This window comes from Amphiprion ocellaris, chromosome 18 (assembly GCF_022539595.1).
Source record: "Amphiprion ocellaris isolate individual 3 ecotype Okinawa chromosome 18, ASM2253959v1, whole genome shotgun sequence".
Classification (NCBI taxonomy): Eukaryota; Metazoa; Chordata; class Actinopteri; family Pomacentridae; genus Amphiprion; species Amphiprion ocellaris.
In genome coordinates this window covers 23,115,546-23,139,407 of record NC_072783.1, presented here as the reverse complement: position 1 = coordinate 23,139,407, position 23,862 = coordinate 23,115,546, and the positions used below count along the sequence as shown (strand labels likewise).

The 23,862-nt window shown below is 41.1% G+C and overlaps 1 protein-coding gene across 1 annotated transcript in view; it reads left to right on the top strand.

Annotated features, from left to right (window-relative positions):
• Positions 1 to 23,862, top strand: part of snx29 (sorting nexin 29) — a 175,456-nt gene that overhangs the window by 28,441 nt on the left and 123,153 nt on the right. The window contains exon 14 of the mRNA XM_055004707.1: positions 10,164 to 10,249. Coding sequence (XP_054860682.1) covers positions 10,164 to 10,249 — 86 coding nt within the window. The remainder of the gene's footprint in view (positions 1 to 10,163; positions 10,250 to 23,862) is intronic.

Genomic DNA, 23,862 nt, shown 5'->3' with positions numbered 1-23,862 from the left:
GTCAGTTGGCAGAGCAGAAAGCAGGCCTCTCGCACCAGGAAGGCGGGAAGGCTGCCAGTCGGGTGGGCTCGGGCCAGGAAGTGGTTCCTCGTCACTGGGAGTGGGGGCGGTTGGACAGGCGGACACACACACACACACACACTCGCACACAAAAGAAACGAGAGCAGATGCCTTTTTCTTAGCTGGCAGAGCCGCCTTTCTCCAGGCAGTCTGGTGTAGCTGCTCTAAAAAGCGGCAGAGAAACGCGGCTGTGAAGTTTCCGTAGTTTATTTGTTGGGAGTGTTTGGGCTCGCTTCTTTGCTTTCTTTGGGAATTCAGTTATGTCAACCTGCCCACAGGGGGCTGTCTTATTTCAACGCTGAAGTTTTAACAACCCCTTCACACCAAAGCCTTGTTCTGAATAGGTTAATATATATATATATACACATGAAGAGAAAGTGAGAGAGAGCATATATATATATTTGTTTGAGCCTTTTGGAAGTGTGTCACAGGAGTGTATGCATGCTTCAAATGATTTATTTCAGAGGGGCTGAGCAGTAAATTGCACTCAGGAGCATTATCCAGCGACTGAGCCGCCTGTCCCTGAAGGCGACTTTGTAGCTCTCATTTACTCCCTCCAAACAAAGGCAGACTGTACCTGAAGAACAGCCAATTTAGCTGTGTTTATTGCACATTAAGACGACTTCAGAGCACAGGGATAATAAAAGAAGGGGCGGGAGGGAGAATACAATCGAGACAAAAAAAAAAAAATCACTCCAGGGCTTCAACTCAACTTAAGTAATTACTGCGTGTGGTTTAAGTTGAAGCTTTCCTCTTGAGATAGTGTTTTCACTCGTTCTTCAAGAGAAGATAAGATCCTCCATTCTTAACGCTCTTTCTAATAGTCTTCTACAGTATTTACTTTATGTAAACACATTTTCAAACTTTACATTCTTCACTAACTCTATGTCTTTCAAACTGAAAATATTTCTCTCAAAGGCACACTGTTTCATGCTCTTTCACCATCCTCTTCATTTAGACACAAAACGGTTACTGTTTTTTTTATTTCTATTTATAAGGCACACAGATTTTCTTTGTCTCAGAGTTTCTTTTACACACAAAAATATCACAAACTCTTCTATATATCTGTTCATCCTTCTCGCTTGTCTCATATGGAAGAAGATGAGATGACTTCAGCGGTTTATCACCCAGTGTCATTAATGAACTACCTGAATTCTCTAAGCGGACATTTAAACTAACAATATTTCTAGATCAGACTATTACCCTTAATGAGAAAGTGGTTGGTGCCACATCAGCTGGACCGGACAGTTACTTAATTTTTGACACACTCATTTAAAACTTTACTGTCCCTAAAGGCAGACAAAACGCTTAGAACTTCAGATGAGCTTGAACACCTTGTATTTGCAGTGATGAAATAGTCTTGATCCAGTTCTGGGGTTGAGGTAATTGCAAGGTGTCCTACCGTGGGGCTTTGTTGTTTAGTTTTGTTTTGTATCCATAATTTAACTGTTGTCCTGCGGGTCTGAAGAATGCTGGTTCACTGAACTAAGGTTGTTTTGGTGCACTCAGAGGATGTTAATGCAACCCTGAATCAAGATTTTTAGCCTTGGTGGGTACATAAGCTAATAACATATAATTATTCAGCTGTTTGGATCAGTCAATGTGAGGTAGGTGTTTTCATTAATGATGGTACACATTAAAGTAGAGCTGAAACTGTTAGTTTTTCCTGTTGTTCCCAGTCTGAGGAACCAGTCAAGTGGCCACTGGATGTTTACCATAAAGAACCTTTAATCTCCACAAAATTATACATCGTCCATGTGATGGAAATCTGGTCAAATCAGGTTAACGTGTGCTGAAAGGATTCTCAGGGGCTGTCTTATGCAGAAGCATTTATAGCAGCTCAATAATGAGGAGAATAAAAATGAGTATACAAGTTCCTGCAGTGTTTTGACCCTCAATGTTGGAGGTCAACCAAAGACAGAAACCCTGTTCACTATCCATTTTAGCTGCCAGTCTGTTAGACTGTCTGTAGTTTCATCACTGGAATATCTACTGTATCTGCTACTACTACATCGATTGCCATATAATTTTATGCAGATATTCATGGTATGTCGAGAATAAATCCTAGTGAGCCTTTTTTTCTGATGACATCAGGAAGTTTTTGTGGTTTCATGCTCCCTGAAATTTTCACTTTCACATCTTCAGACCGCCAAAGATTAGTAAAATGAATCAGAGAAAGAACTGTGCAAAACTTCGACACATATTCAGTTTGTGACGAGAGTTCACTAACCAACAAATAAGGTAGTTAGTTGACTTATTAAAAATGTTTAATAAGCAAATACTTGCTTAAAAAATTGTCAAGCAAAAATGCCAACTAGCTGCTGTTTCTAGCTTCTTCGCTGCTTTTCATTACCTACCCTTATAATTTGGCCTCTTGGTTGGACAAAACAAATCATTTAAAGACAGCACATTGAATATTTTCACTATTTTATGACATTTTGCTCACTAAAATCCTGACCAATATCTAAATAAAAATCTAAAACAATCACTAATTTCTACTGGGTGAAATTCCTTTGGGGCAACATGAGATTGATGATACTTGTGAGGCCTGTCTTTCCCCACTATTTCTACTCAATGAAGGGAAACAACATGAATTCAACCAGTGAAAAGGGAACAGTTGGAATATTTGTAGATATTTTTGCATGAGCTGGAGCAGGTTTATTGCATAAGTAGAAAAACAAGGAATTTTAGGTTTTCATCAAGCATGTGGCGGCCTGAACTGCTGCAAATCCTGAGGGAATCTGCTCCGATTCAGACACCACACAGGACACGGAGAGTGTACATCACTCCTCCAGGTTGTGTTTTGTCGTTGTGCTCTGAAATTGGATTTGAAAATGTACTGTGCTGTCGTCAGAGTGATGTTCCCTCATAACCTGAAGGATACTTGCTTATTTGCGTTGTCCTTCTGACAACTGCTGTGTTTGTGTAAACTTCTCCAAGTTTCCCACAAACCTGCTTGTATTGCATATGTAGTGTATGTGGCAATTTGAGTGTAATCCACGATGTGTTCCAGTGTGTCTCTTACCATCTTTTGATATAATGACTTAGTAAATACTGCTATTCTATCACCATCATTTTCTAATACTAGAAACCATATACTGAGAACATACATAGCTTTTGCTGAGAGTAGGCATTACAAGTGTTAAACCTTGGTCTGTTCTAGTGTAATTTGTGCCATTTTCTGAAGTTTATTTAATCCACAGTTGGAATATGTTCCCAAACTTAGACCCATTCAACACAAGTGAGGCTGATATGCCTGATTACCAGTAATACCTTGTCGGTGGAGAACATGACTGAGGTTGACACAATACACTTAACAAGCTGACACTTTCTCCTGCTAATACGTTCTGTTCATTTCTGCAGCTTTGGCAGTGTTTTTCCTTCTTAAATGATGGAAAAAGCAAGCACATTACATCAGCCCAAAGTCTTTTGGTTGTTTCAAAGTGATCAATAATTCAGCGAAATGTGTTCATTATCAGGGTGTTGTAACCTGAAAAAAGAAATTCAATTTCAAGCACAGCCCCACTGAATATTGTTTGTTCGGAGAATAATTTATTCACAGCAGAGAGTGATTGCAGCTGAATGATTCTCCGAATAGTTATTCAAGAACAAACAAAAGTGTTCTTGAATAACTGACAAGCTTTTGGGAAATTAATTTCTGTTGGCAGCTTTCGAAATGGTGATGTGTCACAACAAGTGTCAGAATGAAGCAATGGCATAATGGTTTGCAAGCATTTTAAAAAGCCAGAATAGTGGAGTAGGTTAGAGAAGGCTTGCTGAAGATCCCAAGTGGTGATGACAGTTTTTTCCCAGGTTTCAGCACCTATTGAAGACTCTTAATATCTCAGATCACCTACCCTGTCAGGTCCGTTTTCTTGTGCTTCCCGAAAATTAATTTCACAACATTTTAATGTTATAAGCCAAACTAATACTAATTAAATTAGTCATAAAAGCACTGTTTGAAGTACCAACACGCCAAGTAAGAGCAAGTAATTGACCTTTATTACAGCAGGCATTTTGACACAGCACCTTAGCAGAAAAAGCTCTGGTACAATTAATAACACTAATGAGGTAAGTGAGTGTCCTGGTACAGACCCCTCGTTAATGTTCTTAGTGCTTTTTGCTCTGTTGTCTCCACCAACTCCTGTGGGAGAAATCTGGCTTTTTAGCTACTAAAAGCTCCACTGCCGTTTGACAAACTTGGACAATTTGGAGCTGAGCTGTCTTAGCAGACTGGACAGTTTTGCACCCATCGGACTACATTTTATATGACTGAGCAGGCCATTGTCGTTGTTGTTGTTATACATTAGCCTGCTTTTTTTTTTTTTTTTATAAACCATTTGGGAATTCAACTCTATTGTTAGCTTTATGACTCTGAGTTAGTTCCTGCTGTCTTCCAGTTAGTATCACTGAGACTGACTATTCCCACACCGACTGATATGACAGACAGAACCAAACAACATTCACTTTTATTGTACCAATTCTTTCATTTGGAAAGCTCTGTGATCAAAAACTTTTACTAAACCTCCATCTGTACATACAGAAGCAGCCACAACAATCAAACCACCTGCCTAGTAATGTGTAGGTCTCCTTCCTGCTGCCAAACCAGCTCCCATCCATCATCGCATCTACACAGATCCTCTGGCTTGTAAGGTGGCTTAAGTTTGGAGACCAGGTCAAGACTAATGTCTTGGCACCATGTCATGTTTCTTCACCTGTACCTGAGCAGTTTTTGAGGTGTGATGGGCTGCAACTTCCTGCTGAATGAGGCTGTAGCTATCAGAAAGTGCTGTTGCTATGTTAGGTGTGTTTTGGTTTCAGTAACCAAGGTTTCCCAGCAGAACGTTGCATTGTAACAATGTAATTCATGTCACCTCTTCATGATTTTGGTGTTATGGCTGCTTGGTGTGTCAATGAAGAGGTTTACATTGTGTAAAATTAATCTCTAACCACAGATTTTACTATTGAAACAGGAGACCAGAGGCAACTGGGCTACATTTATGTTGATGGGATGTCTATGTGGCTCTAATTGAGCTACTTAATGACAGTCAAATCTGCCTATACTGAGTTCAGAGAATATATTGGATGGTCATTGTTGGGAATAGTGTTGATGTAAGGGAAATGAACTGGAATACTAAAAATGGATCTAAAAAGGACTGAAACATGCTATAAAGATAAAGTTAATAACAGAGCTGTCTGGGACTTCAGCCACTTCAATCTTCATTGTCACTGAGGGACGCTCAACCTCCCTACATCCATCTATTGCAAAGTATATAACTCTCTGTCTTAATAATTCCAACACTGATGAAAACACGTTGCCACTCACACCATTAGGTCGAATAAATCTAGACTAATAGCCGCTCTGGAGCATATAAAATGTAGCAACTTGGGAATACTAAATATTTTACAGGGTTTCCCTTTGTACTATCAATGGGTTTCCACAAAATCTGTCTTGCAGATCAGCCCCGTATTTTGTCAGTCAGATGGGACAGATGGCATGGAGAGATGGATGGAGAGGTAGGGAGAAAAATAGGTCAGTAACTAGTCTGGGTTTGCCAGCCCATTCTGTAGAACATAATGGCCTGGCTGCACCTCACTGTCATTCTGCTGTTGTGGGAAACAACGCTCTGGCTTGTTTGTATTTCTTTGAACCAATCACAGTCGTCGTGGCTGGGACTAAGTGAAGGACGCAGCTCTGGTGTTCCCTCAAAAAAGTGACAAGTGGAATTGCTTTGGTGAAACTTTTGCATGCAGAGAGACGAGAACTGACATCAAACCAGATCATCTGGTGAAAGATCCAAAGATCCAAATCCTATGAAGAATTAAACATTTTAAGTGACGTAGACTGCTGCTCAGTGGTTGTTTCCTGTAGTTAAGAAAAAGGTAACATGCTGATGACAGAGGGAAAAACAAAGCCGTCTGAAATGAACTGCTAAAGACAGGTTTGTACCGGCATCCTAGATCTGGTGAGTCAAACTGTTCAGAAACTGAGACAGAGACCTCATTTTGTCTCATTAGCAACATACATGTTGGTTTTTACTAAATGCTGTTCAACAAGATGTAAGTGTACATGAGCTTTCCTAGCTAACCGTTGCGACTCAAATTCCTGCATGGCTCGTTAAGGCAAGCTAGTTGAATCATTTCTGGCTAAAACATCATTAGTGCGTGTTTACATTTTTATACTGTAGAATGTGACTGAATTCCCGTGTAGTAAAACTATTAAAACACCTGTGTATGCATCTCAAGATTCTCTCTTCCTCTGGCAGTAGTCTAATATTACCATTTCTTTATCTCACTCAGATACACAGGAGAGTTCGCTTGCAGAAATGTTGTATTTTCCACTGGTTGTTTCTTACATGCTTTTGCATGTAGAAATATTTTTTCACTTTTGCTGATGGCAAAACTACAAAAATATTACAATCCCAATTTAACCACTGATTACACATTTATTCTAGACATTTCTTCTGTGCCTAATATAAAGTTACTGGTTCTTGATCAAAAGTAATACAAAACTATTGATAATCTTTTGAAGGTTGACAGATATCCCGATGCAGTATATGTGGGCACGTAGTTGTATACAGTTAGAGATGGATTTTTCACTTTTGTAAAGGTGCAAAGTACCTAAGCGAGATGCACAAAACAAAAGAGCCAAAGTGACTGAGGTATAAATAAGTCAAAGCTCTAAAACCACTAAAAGAATTTCTTAACCTGAGCTTCACATATCAAGGCCAGTTCACTCACATTTTGTCAAACACTGTAATCTACCTGCTGGTATAACAGCAGACACAAGGCTTGTTCTCAGTTAAATAAGATGCTTCTGAATATCCGCCTATCTCGCCGAGCTCACACACAAACACACACATACACACTTTGGAACAAGCGGCATGTATTAGCTGTAATTGAATCAGGCTGAGAAAGAGCCTGGGCTGCGGGTGGTTCTGATAACGACGTGGACAGCTCCACTGAGAGCTCATCGTGTGGATTCAGGAGGTCTCCCGGCAGGCGCCTCTATTGTTGGTGGTGAATGAGGGCTGATAAGCAGGGCACCAAAAATCACCCATGGAGAATGAGGGGTTGGATAGGGGTGTGGGGGTGCGACGGCAGCACAAAACAAAGACTGTTAAATTTAACTGCCAAGAGCATAAAGCCACACTCCAGCTCTGATTGATTTCCTACCCAAAGTCGATGATGTTCAGCGGGTTAGGCCTTGTAAAAAGACTATCTCTCCCTCTGTTGCTTTATCACTGTGTCTTTGTGTCTGCATCCTCAGCTTCAGTCCTGCTCTCACATTTACACTTACAAGTCCTCTTAGAGTACAGTGAATACTGAAATCCAGTTTTGATTTTGCTTACAAAACACAGGTCAATATCCACATCCAATATTTAGCCTTTTGTCATTTTCAACATTCTTGCATGCTGTGCACACATAAAGCTCCTTCGGTGTGAGCTTTAATTGAATTTATTGATGTGTTTGAAGGTTGTCAGTACTGCCCTTCATCACAGCTTTCCAGATGCTCCTGCAACATTTCTTTCTCTTTCATCCCTTCTGATATTTATTCATTCTGCTAATTTGATTTCCTGGCTGCTATCTGTATTGACATACCCTCACTCTTTCTGACACTGTTGTGTTTGTAGAGTTCCTGCAAACTAACAACTGACTTGAATACTTGAATGACAAAGCATCTGCATGTTCTTTTTCATGTCCTTCTGGTTTACCATTTGTCAAAGATTTCCTCTGATGAAAGTCTAGTGACTGAAATTTTAAATATGGTCCCTGAACACTTGAACATTCCGCCCACTGCCAAACACCTCGTTCCAAAACTGCAGGCATTGTTATGCTGCTGTAACAGGCTTGACTGTAATGGAAAGCATTTTCACAAGATTTTATCCAGTATTGATGTCAGACCGGGCTCACAGTTGGTGTTCTGCAGGTGTTGGATGGGGTTGAGGTCAAGGCTCTGCATAGGCCAGTCAAGCAGTGTGTTTACATGTACTTATAGGGAACAGACGGCTTTAGCCACTAAGGTGATTATCTTAAAGGTCATACAAACATGAAAAAGGGGTTTCCATCAGATATTGCTGAAATCAGATTTCCTCAAATAGGTTTGTCCTGCAGCAGTGATTTCTGTGCCATGTGCTCAGGCTTTAAAAGAGGTCACAAAGGTTACCGTGGAGCTCGATGAGTGTAGCATGTAAAATGTCGCACTACATCCAAAGTGACTTCATTCAATCATTTCTACACTTCCCATTCATTGTCTATGCAAGCAGCTGTTAATTCTGGTTCAAGAGCTGGACATCATGTTGTTGCTCCTTTTTTTGCATAAAGTTGAGGTTTAGGCTACTTTATCCAACTCAGAGGCATGTAGTATCACTGACCACCTGTGGAAATCCTAGAAAACAACTTTTAAACTGTGGTCAATCTACAGTGAACATAGATGACGCAGCTGCTTGGCCTGTTTCTCACCTCAGATGTGAGCAGAAACAAATTTTGGTGAACTGTTTTCACATTGTTAGAGAATGTTTCCAAATGAGCCACCTTATTGGTCTGGTTTGAAATCCAGGAGCAGACAATGGAGGAGTAAAGGTTTCATTCAGTCAGGTGCATCCAGGAAGTGTTTGCTCAGTTGTAGGAGGGTGTAGGAGGCAGATAACAGCAGGTTGTGCTATATTTATACATTACTACTATACCTCCCATGTTTATAATAAAGATAGAAAATGCTTCAGTGGTTTCTTATTTCAAGGAAAGAGACGCACACACATTGACTGCCCAATGTTGGGAGAGGGAGTGATCTCTAGCGTCCAGAAACATCCCTTTTAACACATACTATCTGACTAAAAATTAAACCAAGGCTAAGTATCCACCAGAAGTTTAAATACGTTTATACCTTTGAACAGTTGACTTTTTGTTTTGTACATATTTGCACTGTGAAGAAGTGCTCTTTTTCCAAAGGGGGTGCTATCATAGTGAAGCAGGAAAAGGTAATTCTCAGATTGTTGTTGCACAGTTGGAAACACACCATTATCTAAAACAAACTTGTAAACGGTAGCATTAAGATTTTCCTAAATTGGAGTTAAGTATAAAAATATGTAGACAGCAGTGTTGGTATACTTTTTGTCTATTAGTTGTACTTAGAATGATCAGCCAATGTTGACTTGTTGGGGCCTCCTGGGGGTGTCCTGTGACATCTGGCACTGGGATCTTCGGTCCCACAAATACTTGATCGAATTGGGATCTTGGCAGTTCAAAAGTGGGATCAATGCCTTGAGCTCGTTGTCGTGTTCCTCGATTTGTTTCTGTGCACCTTTATGGTGAGGGTCAGCTATGTCCTCCTAGGGAAGACTGCTGGGGAGTGCTGTTTCCATCGGGGGGAGGTAGATGTTACTTGTCAAGGTGACATCCACGAGTGCCAGGACCCAGCAGAACACTGCATTGTAATGAGATGATTAATGTTAATCACTTCACCTGTCAATAGCTTTAATGCTGTGGCTGATTGCTGGATCTAAACCCTCCGTCTGTCTGTATCATGGATAAATATGTCACTATCCAAGCTCCTGATCACCTGTTTGCCTCCTGCTTGGATTCACATTCAGAAGTTAATTACGTGTTTGCACATTATTTCTGAAAGTGCGTGGCCCAATGTGTCTCACACAGCTGGTTTTGATGATGTAGTCCTCAGCATTTGATCCCAGTCTGATCATCAAGTCGCATCACTGTGAAAACATCTCAGCCTGACCACCTGGATTAGACTCCAAGTGTTTTTATTTTCATCACTCCTCAGGTGACAAGGTGTCACAACAAGATTCACACCATCTCCCTCCACCGCGTGCTGTCATAAAACAGAGTAAACTGCTTCCTGTTAGTGGCTTGCTGCAGCTCTCGGAGTTGTTGAAAATGTGTCCTTAAGAAATGTGCCCATGGTCACAGCTGTACTGTGAAAAACCACACGCAGAAGGTGAATACTTTGTCTGGATGCACAAATATTGATCTTGGCTGTAGTGAATTACAGTAAGGATGCTTACTGTAAAACTCTAAACAGCCTGTACACAATGTCTTGCGGTTATCGCTGCCCTAATCTACGCTTGTGTTTCTGTTTGTTTGTGCAGGGAGAATGAGGTCCTGAAGGTCCAGCTGAAGAAGTATGTGGGGGCGGTGCAGATGCTGAAGAGAGAGGGAAGCCAGGGCAATGACGGTAAAACACACATACTCTCTCTCTGCATCATTATGACCTGAAAATAGATCTCAGCTGTGTGTCCTGGTCCATCTATTTTGCTCTCAAACAGAAACGCTCATGGATGCAAACACAGAAAAATAAGGTCATCAGTTTGTCTCCACATCCCAGATCAGTTCTGCTGCTTCTCTCATGGACTTCACTGACTAACCTCCATTTTTTTACAGTATGAAGTCCCGTCAGACACACTGAACCTGATCCCCCTCTGCCTCTGTACTTTGATGTATCCTCCTTTTTAGTTTTTGAGAAGATTTGATAACTTTGACTTTGTTTTCCTGTTGCCGGGGGATGTAAGCAGTGCTCTGTGTAAAGACTAGCAAGATAAGCCCCTGCTGTATCAAAGGCAAATAAAATGAACATGGCAGATTATAGAGGGCCACATAATGGTTAATTGCATTCTGAGGGATAGAAAACCGAATGGTTATCTTTGATGCCCAAAGCGTTTATGTGTTTGTGAGGTTTTTTTTTGTATGTTTTGTGAGACGGAGAGGTAAAGAGATTTGTAGAACCTTGTCATCTTAAGTTAATGTGTTTATGATGTTTTTTTAAAGATCCTAAATGGATATTTGACGCTTTTAATCCTTTTTATAACACATCACAATGCCTGCTCTGGACTATTATTCTACAAGAAGAATAGGCTTTGGTGCTCGTGTTCTCATTTATTGATTCATTTTAAGGAAATTTTTTTTTCAAAATCTTTATTGCTACTTGGGTCTTTTAATTTTTGTCATGATAAAAACATGAAAACACCCAAAGTCCATCCCACCAAGTTCCTTAAAGCAGCAGGCACAATCATTCTCATTGAGATCTAGATAGAGATACCTCGGTATAAAGGCCATTTCGAATATCTGATGGTAGACAAATATCTGTCATTAGTGTTAAGGAAGTTGTTTGAAAAATGTAAGCAAGAGTGTGGATGGTGGGTTTATTATTCGTTTTTACCTGATCTTCCAGATTTATGGTACTTTGTGTATTATGTTCAATTTATATTAATGGATTTATTATTAGCACAATGTGATTAATTCAGGAGCTCACTAAAAAAAAACAACAACTCCTATCCTGCTGTAAATGGTGTTAAAGCTAACTCTACTTAACTGTTAATTGATTACTCAGACCGGCTTCATCAGAGGAGTCTTTAAACGACACACCCACATGTCAGCTGCACATTGTTTCCACACATGTATTTAACGTGTGGAAATAGAAAGCGCAACCATCCCACGCTAAATGGAGGTATTTATGGACTATCCTCTAGCTTTAGCTTAGCGATGGTGTGTGCAAACGGCACAGCAGAAGTCCCACCTCGTAATGAAACTATACATGCCAAAGGGTTCAGGTGTCATTATACTGAACAGGTACAGCTTTGAACAAAAAATAGATAGATAGATAGATAGATAGATAGATAGATAGATAGATAGACAGATAGATAGATAGATAGATAGATAGATAGATAGATAGATAGATAGATAGATAGATAGATAGATAGATAGATAGATAGATACTTTATTAATCCAGAGGGTAGGTAATTGTACTGTTAGCTTGGTGACAGAAAAGAGGACCAACCGTGTAGAAAAGACAAGTTTTGATTTACAGAGAAGTGCATTTCTCTTCTTTTACTAGACACTTTTCCAAGCCTCATATCTCTGAGCCAAGACTGACACAGCAGCAGGTGAGACGTTAACGAGAACACCCCCCTGTGCTGAATTAATGAAGCTTTACTGGGATTAATAACTTTAATGAAATTACTGAATTTCAAGTGCTGATTATTTAACAGTACAGTTTCCTAAAAAAAACCCCAAAAAACAAAAAACACGGATCACTGTCATATCGCCCACTCCTGCTGTGATCAGATTAATTTGATGATTCACCTTTGTTTGACAAGTCTGCTTTGTTCCCACATTTCAGCAATTAGCTCAGTTAATACAGCGTTGTAATTAATGAGAGAAACGATGGCCAAAGCTGCTGACACAAGATGCAAGCTGTAGGAAACTGGAATGTTTCTCGTTAACGTGCAGATTTACCAACAGCCATCTCTAAATAGGCAGTGTTTTCATTCAAGACGGATACAGAAGCTGGAGCAGCCGGTGATTGAAAAACTTTTATGATATCTGTTATGAAAAAGATGCAATTATTCAGAGGAGTTCAGAGAGTCAGATAACGTCGTCAGGAGCGCTGACAGCCCCCCAGTTGTTAAGCAGGTACAGACCTGAGCAAGTTCGACCTACAACAGCGTCATGTTTAAAACATCACAGCGGCTTCACATTTCATCTCTCTGGTCGCTGGCAATTACTGTGTTCAGCCTGTCAAACAGGGCCGCCTGGCCCGCTGACACCAGGGAGCACTGCAGGGAGGAACAATGAAGATGGGAGATGATTGTAAAGAGAAATACTGATTCCCTCACAGATGAAAACATGAATGTATTATCAGGAAGTAGCCACCACCCAGCTCAGCTCCACAGTCTTTAAAAAGTCTGTGCAGTTTTGCCATCGAGCTTTTCTCTTGAGTTTCTACCGTCCTCTTGTTTGCTTTTTTTTGCTTCTCGTTTTACCACCACTCATCATCTTACTTGCACATGTTGACTTTTCATTCCCTCTTCATTATTACCCTCTCTCGCTCCTGTTCACCCCCTCCTTCCTCCCTCTTGTCTTCCCCTCTCCTTCCATCCGTGCTCTCCTCGTCCCGACAGGCATAGTAATTCCCTCTCCACAGCGGCGTCTAAATGATTTCATCCTCCCTCGCCTCTGTCTTCTCCTGCTAATGATGTGCCTCGTTCCACCACACTTTGATGTCGACTACCAGAGTCTGCTGGTGTGTGTGTGTGTGTGTGTGTTGAGAGCCGGGAAGAAGGAATAATGTGTGAGCAGTTTAGGGTGAGCAACAACCTAGGGAGGGTTGAAATGATACACAAGCACCTCTTTTTCATGTGCTGTCAGCTCGCTTCCCCGCGATCAGTGCGCTGCCTTTTTGAAAACCCTCCTGTCTAATGATAGCGCTGCAGACTTGATCTCTCCAACACTCCTCAGGCGCCGTCAGACCCACTGACATCCCACAAAAGACGGTTTGCCTTTCCCTCTGTTTCAGAGAACTGATAATTATTGTTTCTGTGTGTGATGCCGTCTGTCCCTGTTTGTCTGGGGGATATCCCGTCACTACTTATGCTTGCATATGAGGCAGCAGTGTGCTTGTGTTGCTGTGTGCTCTTTACACGAATGTTGATTGCAGTTCGCAGTACATGCATGAATCTGATTTGAGAAACTGCATGTGTCGCTGAAGTGGAGGACAGGATGTACATATACTTTACATGCCACATTAGCATACCAAGTGCGTCATATGAGCATAAGTGCGTTAAAAAGGTGCATATGAATGTGTGAGCATGTCATTAAGAGAAACCATTAGCTGAATCCCCAGAAGGCATGTAGTTTAACAGTGATGGTCATGTTTACTGTGAAGCAGAGTTAGATGAAATCTCCAGGGAGAGTCGCCGAGCTGCATGCAGAATTATCACACATGTTCATGCTAACCCAGATTTACACAGCTCCTTGAAGGTATGCGGCCATGTAATGAATTTGCACACGTTTTTCAGCAGCATTCCTCTGTGCCTTTTACACACCAAATCTATTGATTATGCTTCTGCAGATGATAAGGGCTCAGCTCTTTGCAATGATTTTCAACTAAGCTCTCCACACTGCATTCTGATATTGAAAGCTGTTTCGGGCTTTGGTTTTAAAATTTTAATCACGTGATAAAATGCATTTGTTTACCTAGATGCTGAATTCCTAATCTCAGTTTCATCATCTTGACTCTGCCTCTTTCACTGTTTTGGACCCGATGCAGCTCAGACCTCAGAAAATCTACCTGAACCCAACCTGCGTAGCTTCAAAAACACAGACTGGGTGTGTATTGGTACAAAAAATTCATGGTTTTAAAGTCACAGTTCAGTAGATTTTCAGTATAGCAGAGAAAACCAACCAAGAAAAAATCTTGCACCCACAATTTTAGATTTTAAAACTTCCTGGGGGCTTGTCAGTTTAAATACTGACCAGAGGCTAGTTTCTTACACTCAGTGTGAGCTCCACATGTCGATTAACTTGTACAGTGTGAGCAGAGAAGTTGCAGATTGTGGCTGCAGGAAGTCTGATTGAAACTCAAACTCAACATGTTTAAAACTTTCACAGTGTCTGCCCAGTTTTCATGATAGCCCTGCTAGTGTACTGTTGTGCAGCAACTGGTGCACCTAACCAAACCTTCATCTAATGCAAGTATGTGGACATAAATAGACTTTGAACAGGAATTGTTTGACTCACAGAGCGTACCAAACCCAGGAAATTTCACACTGAGGCGGACGTCATGTACATGATGATTTGGGACGAATACATGCACCATTCTACCCCTAATATATGAAAGGGACTGGAGTATGGTCAGACTTGATTTAATTTGATCCAAAGATGCACTACTGTTCAAAAGTTTGGGGTCACCCAGACAATTTCATGTTTTCCATGAAAACTCACACTTTTATTCATGTTCTAACATAATTGCACAAGAGTTTTCTAATCATCAGTTAGCCGTTCAACACGATTAGCTAACACAATGTAGCATTAGAACACAGGAGTGATGGTTGCTGGAAATGTTCCTCTGTACCCCTATGGAGATATTTCATGAAAAATCTGCTGTTTCCAGCTAGATGTATTTCTGATTAATTTAATGTTATCTTCATTGAAAAAAAATGCTTTTCTTTCAAAAATAAGGACATTTCTAAGTGACCCCAAACTTTTGAATGGTAATGTAAGTAGACCTGATTCTAAACACAGTCTAAACCTATAGATTTAGCTCAGTAGAAAAATATTAATGATTCTGATGCTGCACATGATCAGAGCTGAGGGAATGGATGCTTAAAGTTGTGTGGATGTTACACATTTGACACCCAAACTGTGGCAGCTCTGTTATAGAAATGCAGTCCAACTGGCTGGACCTGAGGAATTCTTGTCTAGTTATGTCTCCTTAACATCTGTGATGCATTTTTGTATTTTGTGTATTCTGCCTTAGACTTTTTGGGTTAGGTTTGGGTGGGGGACTTTGAATACTTGCAGTTGCCCATGATGAAGTTTCATCTTGACCACGTAATGCGAACTGTGATGAATCCTTTTGGTTTTGGCTGATGTTATATCAAATATATGCTGCTTTGTTTGACCCAACAGCGAGGCTAGCCTACCGAAAACATTGTGATGCAAAGAAAAGCATTTCTTCTATTGTAGTGGACTATCTAGCATCAAAATCTGGTGCACATGTCTTTCATGTAAAATTCCATACACAGGTTTTATCTTTATGTACATTATCTCTCTCATTACCGGACAAACATTTCTCATCTTCTAATTTGGTGGTGTTTCTCTTTCAGGTAGTTTTCCTATTCTACAATGTCGATAAATGTGCTGATAACTTCTTTTTTCTTTTTTTTTTGATTAACTGTATTCTTGAAGATGATCGTTGAAAGGCCCGTCACAATTTCTCAAGGTCCACCATGAGATTCTCAGATTTCTTGTTTTTGGCTGTTCCCAAATCAACCAGAGACTGGTGGTTATGTCTTTGTAAACATAGCAACTCCTGGAAGAAGAGCTCTAATGGTGGCCGTCCATCGTCCTCACTGAGCTGCTAGTGTGAGAAACAGGAAGGGTTACGGACAGCGTGGCTTGTGATAGAGTGCTGTTGTCTGAGGTCACTTTGTGCAATGATAGAAGGTCGGGATTGGAAATAAGGGCACCGACTGGATTAAAAAACATTTGTCTTCCCAGAGAGCTTGGGCTGTCTCAGTCCAAGTGGACGTTCTTTGTTTCTCCGGTGATAATGCTTCAAAGCGTTTCATTCACTGAGAGGGATGTTTAATGGCTGACTGGTGTTTGACTGACTGCTTTACCCGGGGGACGGTTTCCCAAAGGGGGATGGTCGCCAAATCTGGGAAAACGGGCTTCACCTTCTCCATCTAAGATGGCTGATTGCTCCACACGGTCAGCTGAAATTGGCCTGCAGTGCTGTATATAAAAAAGATTGTCCTGCCAGGGGTAGATAGGATCAGGTGTTATTAACCTGTTAAGTGCTGGCTGGGAACGGTGGAGACGCTCAAGGAGATCAATAAAGGATTGGAGGGCAGCAAGTCTTGCGAGACGGAATTCCATCTCTTCCATTTTCTTGTTAAGAGCTCTGTGATATTTTTATTTCCTTTCATTTTTATCTACGCAGTTCATTACTCCCTTACATTAAAGCTCTTTTTTGCAGATACAGCAAAAATGGGAAGGTCGAACCTTAAGATATAAAAAATTGATAATATGAGGATTATTTTTTTGTTTTGTCTCAACCATTCGTACATCCGCCACCTTTTTTGTTTATTTTTTTTTTGTCTTCGTGTTTTTTCCTTGTTTCCCCTATTGCCTGCGTTTCCCCTCTTAGACCTGCGCTTTGATTCCTTCTGCATTTTGCCTGTCTCTGCGTACGTGTTTAATTCGTCCATAAATAAACCTGCAGCGGACAGCAGCTTATTCATCTCCAATAAGGAAATGGATTACATGGCCGTTTAAAACCCAATAAGCTTCCCTCGCTGCTCCCTGGTCTCTCCTGCTTCCTCTGACAGCCAGTGGCCTAATGAGTGAATGAGAGGCATTTGTCACTGCTGCCTGCTCTAATAGGAGTGTGTAACTTATTCATTACGCACATAGATCTGCATTTATTGTCCCTCTGTGTGCTCCTCTTTGCCCTTGTAGGGCCTCGGGGAGGTCGGGCATCCTGCTACGAGCTGACAGCTGGGCGTGTGTGTGCCTGCATGTGTGTTTCCCATGTTGTTTTTTTAAGTAGAAACCTGCCTTGTGTGTGCATAAAAGTGCGGAGGTGTGTTGATAAAACTTTGGAATATGTGTGTACTCCACTGTTTTCTCGAGATGACCCGTTATGCTGTGTGTTCGCGTGTATGGAGGAGGATTTTCATTACTTGTTGACTAATGAGTAGCTGAGTGTGTTTGGGGGTTAATGTGAGAAAAGCAGGTCACAGTGACAAGAGGGGAGTCATAATTAAACAAATGTGTGTAGGTTTTTTTTTTCTTTTTTCAGGGCAAATGTGCGTATGTGTGCACATTGCAATATTTGTGTTAATTGTCTTTTTGAGTCTGGTGTCCCCTTGAGTGAGTGTAGGAGAGACGCAGTAGATATGGACGTGTGTGTGTTTGGAGAAGCCTAAATTAAACTGTCCATTAGCGGCTGTAGGTGGATATGAAACTGTTGTAGCTGGTGTGTAAGTGGTTTATGTTATAAAGTTATTTACGTCCCAGTAGGCCGACCGTAAAAGAGCAAATGATGAGTCATTCTCGATGTGAATTGAGCTTAATTGAGCCCACACACACTCAGCCGCAGCCTCGGATCACAATAAGAGAAGCCGGGCTGCAGCTCACGTTGTTTAGCCTTTCAGGTCTTAATCCAACAGATTGGGCATGTTTACCAGCTCAAAGGTGTGAGGGACTTTCATTTATTCAGCAGAAGGTGGTCTGTTTGTGTGTGCACACAGACAATTAATTCAACAGACTATTTATTTACCTGGCACGAGAGAGGTGACATTGCATATTGTTTGTCACAGGTGGGGCCAGGTGGTCAGCGGCGGAGTGTGGTAGATTGTGTGTGTATGTGTGTGTGTGTGCATGTAGATATATGCGTCTACGTTGTCATATCTCACAGGCGATTCCATGTGGGCGCAGCAGGGGCGCGTGACAGATTTCATCACCTGGACGGATCAGTGTTAATGAACATTTTAATCATCTCGATGAATGCCAGAGCCTGCTGGGTGTCATCGTCCGCCTTTTCCCAGAGATAAATATGGAAAAAGCGCAGCTGAGTAGGGATAGCACTTCAGCAGGGTGTACATTCCCATCTGATGCACTTTTTGGCTCTCAGGCAAGCAAGTCTTAGCATTTGTTTGTGCTTTTGCTATTTTGCTGCAATATTTAGTCACGCAAATATTTCCTTGTTTGGTTGTCTTCACTGTGAGCTGTTAAAGAGATGTCACAAAAATAGATAAATAAACGTGATTTCCATTTAACAGTTTAATCTAATTTGCAGCTCAGCTCTCTCATCTCAGACTGATTGGGATATCTGAAAGTCTTTCTTTGTCAGTTTGCACACATTCACACAACCCAAATGCTAGTCTTCTCATGGGCAGCCACTTTGGGTTCAGTGTCTTGCCCAGTGGCACACAGAGGATCAAGAAGAAGAAGCCTTTATTGTCACAAATACAGCAGCGTGAAATTCTCTATTGGCATATCCTAGTTGGGGTCAGAGGATCAGCCATGATAAGGTGTCCCAATGGCAGCTTGGCGGTGCTGTGACTTGAACCTTTGACTGTCTTATTAGTAACCCATCAAAACACACACACACACACACACACACACACACACACACACAAAACCCCAACCCGGCAATTCATGGGGGATACTTTCCACCTCCTTAGCCATGGCTGCCTCAATCGTGAGCTTTCATGTCATGCAGAATAACTGCATATTTCAAAGGGTTTTAATGCAGCTTCAAGTGTAGTAATATAAATGTCACATCATTATTAATGTGGTGAAACATTCATAGAAACGTACAATAAATAAATGAAATGGTGAATAAATCTAGCAGCACCTTGGTTGCCTTCTTGTCGCACATACTTTGGGATTCACAGCACGAAATGGGAGTAATAGAATAAGTAGAATACCTGGGTAGACACTATCACCAGTGATGCTTGCAGTGTCAAAAAAGAGCACAAATTAAAGAAGCTTTATCAACGAAAAAATCCAGCTGAGAGGAGATAACGGTTGAACTTTTACATAGACAGTCTCAGTAAAATCTCAGTACCTCAGTTTGAAAGTGCTGCAAAAAATCGGACTGTGCTTTATTGTCTTAGATTAAAAAAAAACTTCACACTTGGTAAACAAAGCCTGTCTCACAAAAATAATATTCTACACTACTAAATTGCATTCTCCTTTACATTTTGAAAGAAATATATAATCTCCACTGTGAGACTGTGATGGAAGAGAAAACATTTTGAAAAAAACCCAGAAAATGTGTGTGAGGAGGATGGAGCAGCACCTCCACCCAGGAGAGGAGAGTAGTTCACGTCAGTGTGGGAACATTATTCTTAGACTTAAGTTTCTTTTCGCTTGCTGTTTGGTTTAGTTTAGGCACCAAAGTTATACGATCAGGTTTAGGAAATAGCAAATTTAAAATATGACTCTTTCACAACATGTTTTATGTTTTATGCTTTATTTTCTTGGTTACCAGGGAGATGAGTCCCACCCCATCGTATATATAATTGGATAAAAAACAGTGATAGTAAAGCAGTAAAATAAATGGCAAAGTGCATGTTGTTGTGAAACGTTTTCTAATAAATCACAAAAAAATGTAATCTAGGAGAAGCATCTCAAAATGTAATTGAGAATTAAATTCAGCTGCACATGAGCTTCACCTTAAGGAGACTGAGCTGAAACAAAGACTTGACTCACTTTAACTGTTATTTATTAAGTGGCAATTAATTAAAAGAGCAGTAAAGTGTAAAACAATGACGTAAACGTGATTGCAACAGGGTTTCCACTGAGACAGTATAGTGTGAAATAGTGTGAAAAGTTATTTTTGACTTTGGAAGGAGCTTAAAAAAAGAACCAACAACTAATTAAACAACAAAAAAGCCACATTCTCAGACCACATTATGTTGTTTTTCCTCAATAGAAGGAGTGTGTGCAGTTGTTGAAGTTAACAATAAAATTACATATGAAGATTTGTTTACGTGAGAACAGGTTGTTGTAACCAAAATTATGCTGCCGACGTCTGTTTCTGGGATTAAAGGTGATGAGTGGTTCTAATCAAACACAGTTTTATTCAAATCCTGCATGTGCACGATTCATACACAGCTGCCTTTCTTTAAAAAGGAAACAAAGTGGCTCGGATCAATTCACACAACACTTTTCCAGCGTGTCTTGTGCACGAGAATGAATAGATAAAGCAGATTGAAGGAACATTGGGGTTAAAACGGGACAGTAGATGATAAATCTGACACAGGCTATCAATCTAAAATCACAGACTCCACCTTTAATTTGCTCTCGAGCATTTTTTTTTTTTGTAGTTGTCAAAGGAGATAAACAGACATTCTGAAACTGTCGACCAGCTCAGGCGGAAATGTGTTGAAAGAGCCTTCACCCGTAAGTGTCTGCTCCACTGGGAATTGCCAAGGGAATCTGTCACCACCTCAGTTTGCAAGTCCAGGTTGTTTTATAAATACATTTGCTGTGCTGAAAAATCCTTTAATATTCCCTAAAATAGCTCTAATCTGTAGATCTAAAAGGAGGAGAAGATCTTCACTTTTCAACCATCACATCATCTTCAGCTCTCAGAGGTGCATACAGAGAGGTTTTCCAGCTCTCAGGCGACTGAGCCATTGTGTTTGAAAGTTCGAGAGCAGCTCAGTTGAAGCAGGACAGTTCTAATATTTGTGCTGGTTCAGTCCTCCTGAAGCTTTGTAATGGAGTGAGGCATCCGTCTGTGAGACTGGATTAAGTAAAGAGAGAGCGGCTGTGAGTCTGAAGAGAGAGCAGACAGAGGCAGCGGGAAGCCTTTAGGTGATGCATCTGGAGATTCACCTCCTCTCTCGCCTCGGGGTGTTTTTGAATTGACACATGCACGCGCACGCACATATTTATACACACAAACACACATGCCTCCGGGCCATTGCGGAGCCTGGTGCTCAGAGTCTGCTCGTCGCATCTCGCCGCCCTTCAACCGCCCGGGTTTAAGTGTGTGTGCGAGACTGTTTTGCAAGATTGCAGCACTTCTAAAATTGCATATACAAACACACACACAAGCATCTCTGTGTCTGCTGTCATCCTCCTCCATCTGCCTCCCACCTCCATCTCCGGAGTGATTACATCTCGGTCCTTCCAGCCAGAGCAGGAACTGTTGCCGTATTAGCAGAGTCCAGGCTGGCCAGTCATTTACTGCATGGCTGCCTGTGCTGATGATAACACAGACTTGCTTTACGCTGCCTGCCAGAGAGGGCCGGGTTTCGCCGAGCAGATGTTGGGGACAGAGGGGTGACATGATGTTCGCTTGTTGTGCCGGCTGTTGTTGCGCTCGGACACGTGTTTTTGCCGCGGCAACATGTGATGAAGCGGTGTGACAGTCGAGGTTTGCGCATCAGAAGGAGAGCTGGAGGTTAAGAGTGTGTGTTTTGAATGACAGAAGGAGAGTTTGAGCAACTAGTTTAAAGAGGGAGGTTTTTAATTACGACAGCAGCTGCAGGTCGGATACCTGTGGCGGTCGCACTGATTTCCTTACCTCCTCCCACTGTTGTGGCAGTGCACTGTGGGTAGGAGGTGGAGGCTTACAAGCATACTTTATTAGCGGTGATGTCAGTGGTTTGTTTCAGCTGAGGGGGATATTAATCAGACATGATTAGTGCCCTGCGACAGCCAACCTACGTGGTGTCCCACACACAGAGCTGATAATGAAATTATTGGAGCATCTGTCTCTGGTGTCCTTCACCTGGTTTGTCTCATATTAGCAAGCATTTTGGACACGAACATTTTCTGTATTTACATTACAGTCCTGGTTATTTCATAAATATGCTGCCTGGTGTGGATCGACTTCACTGCAGGACCTCATAAGTGTTAAAAGTATTCTTATTCATTACAATAAAACTGCTGTGATTCAGACGTTACTGTCGAAACACTTGAAATATTCAGTATTCCACACATGATGCTCACGCGTTTCTTCATAATTGCCCTGTATCAGAAGAAGCAGCATGATGTAATGGTATTGCATTCATTTAAAACTCTCCATATGCAGCTTCAGAGACCCACTGGTGAATTGAAAATGAACCATAAATGCATCGCAGCAGCTGTTTCCCTATTTTCAGAAGTGAGGTTTTGAATAAATTAGTTTGAATGCGGTAGGTGATTTTGATGTTTATTACTTTAGACATCTGACATCAGTGTTTTCCCTGTTATGTTAAATGTTTCTTTCTGTTTCAGTTCTACAATTTATGACGGCAGGTGGAAAACATCAAAAGCAGCTAAACAGCCTCAGATCCAGATTTGATATTGCCTCCGCTGTAACTGATGATTAATAACCACAAAGAGGATGTACAGTGTGATCAATTCTTCACTCTCAGTTTGACAGATCGGGACACGTTTATCTCGTGATCAGATTAATCACTGGGCTGTCAAAACAATTGCCTCACTTGTTAAATACATGACTTTTGCTGTGTGATTTAGTGCATCTGCTTCTTTTCCCTCAAGGCCGATGTTCAAGTGTAAGAATTTCATCTTCAGTTCACAGACGCAGTCTTTGTTTCAGAGATGAGCTTGGCTGCATCCACTGGATGTAAAAGTGTAAAGTCATATTTATGATGAAAACATATTTAACAGTAAGAAAATCAAGATTCAGTCTAGAGGGTAGAACAGGTCATGTTCTAGTATGACATTCAGTTCCTTTTTTGTTCACCATGTGGTTATTTATTGCACTTAACTTTGACCTGTTTAGTGTGTGCTTAGCTCTTTTATTCACATCTTACTCATTTCTATACGTGACGTTATTTCTTTCACTGTGTCCTTGCACTTCCATTTGTTTATGTATGGGCTCTGTGCTGTTGATAATTATGCTCTTAAGTTTCTAAACTGTGTATGCAGGCGTAGTGTACAAAGAACTCTGATTTTGAATTCTTTTTTGTGTAAATTCTATGGGTTTTCTTTTTGTCTGACAACTTTGTAAGGATCTGCAGTCTTTCTCAGAAGCATCATTTGATGTATTGATGACGTGTCTTTTGTCAGGTCACTGGCCTGACAGATCTGTCAGAATCTGTCAGGCCGGTGTAGCCCACTCGCCATCTGATGGTCTCTGGAGGAGGGAGTCCCAGGTGTGCAAGAGGATGTAGGCCCCCTTGTCCTGGTTCATGGAATCGTTGGCTCGCTTCCTGATCTCAGTGGCCTCTTTTATCCACCGTTTATATTTGTTAGCCTCCGATGTTATGATTCTGCCCTTGTCACAGTCCATAATGTGGTTATATATGTATTTTTTTGGAGGTGGGGCTGCTTGAAAGTCACTTTGCATATACATGCAATAAATACAAATACAATTATTATTCTTTTTATTATTGCTAATTGTAGTGGTAGTAGTCAACTTAAGACTCTCCAGCCAAGGGAGCAGTTCTGTAATGTTGTCTACACAAAAGGTAGTAAAGCAGCTTTTTTTAATATTTGTCCTTGTCACACTTGTGACAAAACAGGTGTGCAGCTATTTAAATTCATATGGCGGTCTGCACAGGTTGCAGAACTGCAATAATTGTTGTGTATATGCTTTGTAAGGGACACCGCAACTCTGTTTTCCTCAGTTTTATGCACATAACTACAGCAATAGTGTGATGAACTTTGAACATCAGGTGACATACACTCAGTAATGTGTCTGGATGCTCCAGCTGCTGGGGTTAGGGCACATACAACATGAGGGCAAATGCCTTCAAGCTATAATTCCCCTGTTTGATTCCTGGCTGGCTTTTACTGCACATCATTTCCCTGCTT